The 7,904-nt window shown below is 41.4% G+C and overlaps 1 protein-coding gene across 3 annotated transcripts in view; it reads left to right on the top strand.

Annotated features, from left to right (window-relative positions):
• RIC1 (RIC1 homolog, RAB6A GEF complex partner 1) overlaps nt 1-3,941 on the top strand; it is a 98,168-nt gene extending 94,227 nt beyond the window's left edge. For all 3 annotated transcript variants that reach the window (XM_019554974.1, XM_019554975.1, XM_019554973.1), the window contains exons 24-26: nt 780-957; nt 1,067-1,255; nt 1,936-3,941. In XM_019554974.1, the coding sequence (XP_019410519.1) occupies nt 780-957; nt 1,067-1,255; nt 1,936-2,221 (653 nt within the window). In that variant the 3' untranslated portion in view covers nt 2,222-3,941. The remainder of the gene's footprint in view (nt 1-779; nt 958-1,066; nt 1,256-1,935) is intronic.
• Nucleotides 3,942-7,904: the final 3,963 nt, after the last annotated feature.

The raw sequence follows: 7,904 nt of genomic DNA, 5'->3' as shown, positions 1-7,904 counted from the left end.
CACACACACACACACACACACACACACACACACACACACACACACACACCCTCTACCTCTTAGCCTAAGCAGGAGCTCTGACTCCCTTTCAGCCTTAGCACAGAGCACATGGTAGCTCTGGCGCCAGCCAGGTAGCAGTGGTGGGAGCTCCAGCCCTGGAGCCACAGCAGCTCCTGTTGCGGCGTGATTTTGTCTGCTCCCCTTAGGCCACATGCCCTACATAGTCTTCCCTGGGTTAGGGCTGGAGCTGAAGCCAAAGCCATAGCAGCCACTTGCTCCAGGCTGTACTCAAATCCAAGGTGTTTTCTGTATGATGAATTGGGAAGAGGGGTCGGGGTAGAAAACCTTGTCTTGGATTTGAGTCAAATAAGTGAACTGGTTCAGCACAGTGTTTGATAATTTGCATCTACTTTCCAAGTAGTCTGCATTGGTGCCTACAGGGCCAGTTACATACAGATTGCCCAGTTCATCCTGCAGCATCACTTTTACTTGACAGACAGGAATTGTTGATGTACCAGGCAATAGAAAGAACAACTGCTTTGCTTTGCTTCATGCAAGCAATTAAGTGGATACTGATGGCCACACCAAGAGCCTTATCCATCCATATCTCAAGTTAGGAATGTTCGCCTGACTCCTGGATAATGAGTAACTGTTGCCATGTCACAAATAGTTAATATATTTTCCTGTGCAGTTGTTAAAGGAAGCAATGGAAAAAATTGAATGCTGTTAAATAGGTTCTTGGCTTTTTATGTTTTTTTTTAATCTCTCTTTTTTGGAAGGTGACGAGTGTAGCATTGGTTCAGCAACAGACCTGACGGAAACGAGCTCTATGGTGGATGGTGACTGGACCATGGTGGACGAAAACTTCTCTGGCTTAAGTCTGACACAGTCAGAGCTGGAACACATCTCTCTGGAACTGGCCAGCAAGGGGCCGCACAAGTCGCAAGTTCAGCTACGGTAAGTTACCTTGTTATGGTATTTCAGACTAAAATGAATGATTTAGTCCTGGCATCTGTAATGCTGTTCAGATGGAGAGTGACTCAGACTGCACTTTCTTCTTATGTAGGTATTTACTGCATATCTTCACAGAAGCAGGGTGTTTGGACTGGTGTATTGTGATAGGACTTATTCTCAGAGAGTCTTCAGTCATCAACCAGGTTTTTAGTATAATGCAAACCTCTGAGATTGATGGAGAGATCTGGCAAAATATCAAGACTGGCCTGCATGCTGTAGACAGATGGGCTTCCACAGACTGGTAAGTGTTACATTTCACATTCTTGTCTCAGCCAGATGGCTGAGTTGAGGGCTGGCTGGGATTTTATCATTTAATCTCTAGGATTTTTTTTAAGATTCCAGCTGTTTCAGGGTGGGCTACTTGCATATTTGGGGGGTGGGGGAGGAAGCGAGAAATGGGGCCTCATTGTCTATTGTGCCCTAACATACAGTTTCTAGTTTAAGTGGAAATTATAACATGTTTCAATTTACAAAACACTGTTTTTAACCCTTTGAAAACTTGCAAAGCTCCATGGAAGATTTGTTCTTAAGTAAATGCTGAAAGCATCCCACTGGATGCACTTCCAGTGCTCAAACCCTGTTTACGTTTGCTTCAGTAAGTGTCTAAGGTCAGGGACTTCTGTCCTGCCTTCCTGAATCAGAACATTTTCTCTAGCAGTTTCCCCTACTGAAGCAAGATGGACTATCACTGCCTGTCTCCTGTATGAATGACTGTATATTTCAGTCACTTTCCCTATATAGGAAAGCAACTTGACCCAACAAATTTTATTACACATTACAGATGAATGGTGAGAGAATTACTGTAGTACCATGACCATGGTGTGTAGTAGAGAGAAAGCTAGATTTAATGCCAAAGCCTGGAGAACAGAACATGAATGAAAAGCAATTTTTAGTTCACTAAAATTTTAATTTGTCTTTTAGCCCTGGTTACAAGCCATTTCTAAATGTCCTCAAGCCACAGCTACAGAAATTAAGTGAGATAACAGAAGAGCAAGTGCAGCCTGAAGCTTTTCAGCCAGCAAATCCTTCTAAGACTGCAGAACAAAGCAGCCCAAGGGCAGAAGAAAGCAGGAGTTCAGCTAGCCACAGTGCTAGCCCGCAGAGTGATGGCAGCAGCTGCAATGTAAGCAGACATGAAGAGGACACATCTAGGACAGAGGAGAACGATCCTTTCCAGGAGGGCAGTTATGACTGCACAGTGTCCTAGCAAGATTTTTGTTGGAGGATGACAAAGGTAAATATCCAAATATCAAGCCTGGGAAGAAGCAGACCAGCTTTCAGGCCTACTTTTACATTCACTGAATAAAGAATTTAACTCGCATCCATGGATGACAATAATGCAACTAATAAGCAGTTACATTTCAAACAGCTGCAAAGGGAAACATGAAAATACTTGGTTTCACTGTAGAAGTGTGGACTGGACTGGTTCTTTCTTTCCCTGGATAGTAAACTTGCTACTTTTGGACTGTAGTACTGGCTATTGCAAAAGGACAGTAATTTATATCAATACATAGGTTCATTTATTACAGTTGTGGTTGTTGGTCCCTTTGCCACATGAGAACATCACTTACCTTGAAGATTCTTTTAGATGAGTGTCTGCGTAGTGGGACATGGCTGGAGAAGACTATTTTGTAATTCTTCTCAGCCTGCCTGTGTTTTCTTATGACTTTAAATATGAATTCTCCAGTGAAGCTAGTTAGACACTGACTGTGTACGCTCTAATTGGCTTCATCAAAATGTTTCCTAGATTGTTTGATATCACCAAAATATTTTGTATTAAAGACCTGTAAAATAGTGTATGTTTTTGTGAATACTCTTGTATAAAATATTCAAGGCTAATGCTTTGGGGAACTACCATATTTAAAGGTACCTATGTGTATTCTGCATGTTTAGAGGCAACTAGTACAATTTTAAGCAAAGTTGCACTTCCTTCTGGATGAGGCACACTTTCAATGACCTGTCAGACTGGTGACATTTTATTAGTGGCCTAACTTGTACCATTGGCCACTCAAAACAGATCCTACAATTACGCAGACTACCGAAGGTTATTTATTTCACTTGTAAATTCCTTTCTGGAAAATGGATTTTTAATGTAAATAGAATCACTTATCATGTACTCTTGTTACTAAATTTTAGTAATGTAAACAGTGCATACTGAAACATTTTCCAAACATTTTATAATGTGCATACCTGTAACTAAGACTATTTTAAACTTTCATACAATGCTATGAGAAGCTGGCTGCAAAAGTCTGTTGCTTTGAGGTACTTATTTTTTCTAGCCACTGTCCCAATGTAATATTAAATACCTATAACAGTATTAATTTAGATATTCAAGCTTGTTTGTACTGTGCAGTCTGAACAAAAGAATGCAAAACATTACTTTTTATACAGAATTAACTAGTTTATTTTTTATAACATCACTGATTACTGACATGGACCAAATTAGTTATCTTACATAATTACATCTCCTGCCAGTCTCCCCATGCAGCTACTAAAGTACAAATCCATTCAAAGTCTGACCTAAAAGTGAAGATCATTCACAATAAGTTGAAATAAATGGCTGGTTACACATTTGCTTACCTGTATTTGTGTTAAGGACCAAGGTAATACAGAAAATGACTGTATTTACTTTACTGTGGTCTGAGCTGTAAGACCATATAACCAGTACAAGTGCAATAAGTTCTGGTATTTCCTAGAGGGCTGGAACCTATTGGTAATTCTATGCAGAGCTTCCATCTGATTTAAGTTCCAACTTTTTAAATTCACAGCAGATGCAAAGAGGTCCCATCTTGCTGAATAGTACCATTTTTAGATTTAGTTTTCATTGTAGCTACTGAATACGTATTTCATACTGCTAGCAGTTTGCTGAAATACGTTGCATCTTCAAATTAGGACTTGTAAAAATAAACAGTTTACTGTGAAAAGACCTCCAACCCACTACTGTGGTAATTAACAACATCCCTCTTATCTTACAAAAAGTCAAATGAGGTTTTGAAACTAAGTTCCCCTGCAGTGTTTAAAAACCGAAATGACATAGCACTAAGAACCTTGATTTCTTATTTATATCTTGTTCATTAGCTAAGGAAGAAGGACCCTTACTGCTATAATCAGAACCACCATTTTAAAACATTTCTACAGCACAAGCAGCCTTGCAAAGGGATGATTAACCTGTTCCTTTCAAGCCATAGTGTAAGATTAATACCTTAGAGTTGAGTCCTTCCACAGTTTGGCATTTTGGTATTTTCAGGGGAGTTCCTCTGCCATGCTCTCTGTCGTGTGAACGCCTAATGTGAGGCAGATACCTCACAACCATTCTGTGTAATGATGTTGGTAGTGCGGGCCAATTTGAACTGAATTAAACAATTACACTTTTGGGGTAAAATTTGACCACTGCTGACTTTTCCGTTTTACGTATGTATACTTGAACTGAATGCAACTATCAGATGTGAAAAGCTACGAGGGTTGGTACTTGGGGTCTTAAATTCAGCAGTAGTGCTGCTGAAGCAAGCTGCGTTTATCAGCTGCCAGTTAAATGTCCATGTGCCTGATCCTCTTGGAGTACAACTTGGAAGGTAGGTTAAAAAACCTGGATGTGTTCCTACAGTGAGTGGACTTTTGCTATTTCTGTAGCATTACTATTCCTGTGTACCCAGGGCATCAGCACCTCATATCCTTCATTTTAATAACAGTAAAGTGTCCCTAATAAAAATAAAGTTTGTTTAACCGTACTGAAAAAAAGGAAATTAAAATTTGTTAATGTCAAATAGTGTTAACATTTCCTTCCAGTGTCCTACTGCTCTGAAGGTCAGCTGTAACAGGATTCTCACTCTTGCACCTTCACTTGATGAGAGATTAACCAGAATGACCCTCTACTGCTTAAAAGCAGGAGCAGGTGAGGCCAAATAAACTGGAATATACTTTCATCTAGCTAGATGAGTAATAAATGAATAGGGACAGTGATGTTAAGCATTTAAATACAGCCAAAGGTGAAGAGACCCTAGGACCAAAATGAAAAACCACACTTAAATGAGAGAGACCTGTCCTGGGACATAGTTATACACACTTTTTTTGTCCTGCAATGTGCCAGAGATCCTCTACTTTAAAGGCAAGCTGAGGTGAACTGCATTGGGTGCAGCTGTATAAGTGGCAAAATGCATCAGGACACAGAAAATGGTGATGGTGCATTTTTTCACTAAAGCACCTCCAGTGTGTTTTAGTTTAAAAGCATGCCACTGCCATTTTCTCAGCACTGATGTGCATTTTCCCCCTTATGCAAGTGCAAGCACTGCTGTGCTGGGTGCTTTTCAAAGTGCCTGGTGCTGCGGCACTTGCATGTGTAAAAATGCCCAGTGAGTCTGAGGAGAGCTGGCAGGTCATGGCAGATGTAGGGCAAGAAGTAGAGAAAGTGCATAAATGTAATCTAGTGAAGTCATTGCCTGTTAGGCATTGACAATTGCTGTTCAGATTTGGAGCATTTTAATGAAGGACTAAGCGTGTCAGCAGGGATGGAAAACATCCTTTATACTGAGACGGGAGGAGCTGTGTTTAACTTGCATTGTCGCATCCATGATGGAAAAAGGCTGAGAATTAAGAAATAACAATATTCTGTAATGATTACGTATGCCTCAGCTGTTATGTTGGATCAAAATAAACTGCTAAAGAAAGGCAGGAAGGATAAGTCTCACTAAGCAGGCAATGAAAATGAATGAAAAGCCTTAACGCACTTCATTAGTGCCTTACAATAGCCTAGAATGAAGTGAATCAAGTGAATGTGTATCGCAAAAGTGGGAGGCAACAGGTGGTGAGGCGGGGAGCCTCATGGGTCTTCCCATTAGAATTTCACGTGGGCTAAGCCCAGTCTCGGTGGGCAGGAGATCTCACTCATAAGAGCTATGGGAAGTGCATCTGGCCATTTTAGGTGAGTCTCAGCACAAATTTTGGCCAGTTTATTTTTCAGAATGCCATTTTGGTGTTCAACTTGGCCCGAGGCCTGTGGATGGTATGGGCAAGGAAAGTTCTGTTGGATCTGCAGGTCTTTGCAGACTTCTTTCATTATCTGTCCAGTAAAATGAGTTCCTCTATCAGAGTTTAGGGATAAAGGAATACCAAACCTTGGAATAAAGTCTCTGAGCAACTTTTTGCTTACAGTGACGGTGTCGGCTTTTGCACATGGGTAGGCCTCTACCCATCCAGAAAACATACATACAATAACAAGAACATATTCATAAGAACAACATTTCTGCATTTGAATAAAATCTAATTGTAAATTTACAAACGGTCCCCAAGGTGGGGAATTGTGCTGCCTCCTTTGTTTTTACAGGCTTTCCCGCATTATGGGCTTGGCAAACAGGACAGGTGTGGGAGTACTGTTGAGCTGCAGATGGAAAATTTGGAGCAAACCAATCAAGCGTAACAGCTTCTATCATCCCCCTCCTTTGCTCACGTGCCATGCCGTGGTGTATGCGAGCAAGATGAGGAAGAAGGACCATTGGGGCCACCAGGCAGCCGGCCAGGGAGTGCCACAAATGGTCAGGGTATAACAAACACCCAGTCAGTCTCCATGTATGGTTCTCTGGTTCAGGAGCCTGATCTTGAAGAGGGCAACGGCATGAAGACTTGCCAATGGAGACTGGTCAGTTGGAATAGACAAAAACACAGGCATAGCCTGAGGACTAGAAATAGCCACAACTTTGGCAGCGGAATCTGCCAGAGCATTCCCATGTGCAACGTCATCATCAGGTTTCTGGTGAGCTTGGTATTTACTAATAGCAACAGCAGAAGGTAATTGTAAAGCATTTAACAAGGCATTTATATGGACCATTACTAATCTTGGCACCTCCTGAAGTTAAGGAAGCCTCTTTGTATCCAAAGTTGACCATAATCGTGTACAATACCAAAAGCATATCAAGAATCAGTATAAATATTAACAGAGGCACCAGAGGCTAGGGTGCAAGCCCTGGTGAGGGCCACAAGCTCGGCAACTTGAGCTGAATGGTAAGTGATGGCTTTCTATAACATCATATTGGGAACATACTGCATATCCTGCACCAAGGGAACCTTTTGAGTTTCTTTGACATGATCCATCAACATAGAATACTAGATCTGGGTTTTACGAGGGGTTGTCCTTTAGATCAGTGCAGGGAATTTTTAGGTGAGCGGTAACAAAAATGCAATCATGGGGTTCACCATCTGAAGGGGTAGGTAACAGAAGCAGGGTTTAAAACAGGTCACCTAGTTAGGGTGACATTTCCAGCAGAGAGAAGCAAGATTTCATACTTAGTTAATCTAGCATTTGAAAGGTGTTGGGTTTTTGTTTTTACTAAAAGGGCTTCTACAGCATGTGGGACAGCAACAGTAAGGAGAGAGCCTAATACAAGGGTGGAGGAAAGTTCAACAGTGATGGTGGCTGCAGCTACAGCACAGAGATGTGGGGGAAATCCAGCTGCAACAGGGTCAAGAGGAGAGCTATAATAAGCAATAGGACGGTGCTTGTCTCTGTCTGAGTAAGTACTGTGAGTGCAAATCCATTCTTTTCATGACAAAAGAAAATAAAAGGTTTAGTATAACTGGGAAGGCCTAAGGCAGGAGCTTGCAACAGAGCTTGTTTAATAGAGGCAAAAGCAGCTTTGATTTCTGAAGTCCAGGGTAAAGGCTCAGAGGTATTAACAAGAGTCAGATTTTGCAACGGCTCGACTATAGGGGCATAGCCGAGTATCCACTGATAGCAGCAGCCGGCCATGCCTAGGAAGGTACGCATTTGGGACACAGTAGTTGGTCTAGGGATTTTAAGAATAGCTTCTATTCTGGAAGAGGAAAGCAGTCATTCTCCAGAAGAAATACCATGACCTAAATAGTGGACATGAGGAAGACAAAGTTGTAGCTTTTCTTTA

Source organism: Crocodylus porosus, unplaced genomic scaffold (genome assembly GCF_001723895.1).
Source record: "Crocodylus porosus isolate Cpor-Errol unplaced genomic scaffold, CroPor_comp1, whole genome shotgun sequence".
Taxonomy (NCBI): domain Eukaryota; kingdom Metazoa; phylum Chordata; order Crocodylia; family Crocodylidae; genus Crocodylus; species Crocodylus porosus.
This window is presented reverse-complemented; position numbering and strand designations above follow the sequence as displayed.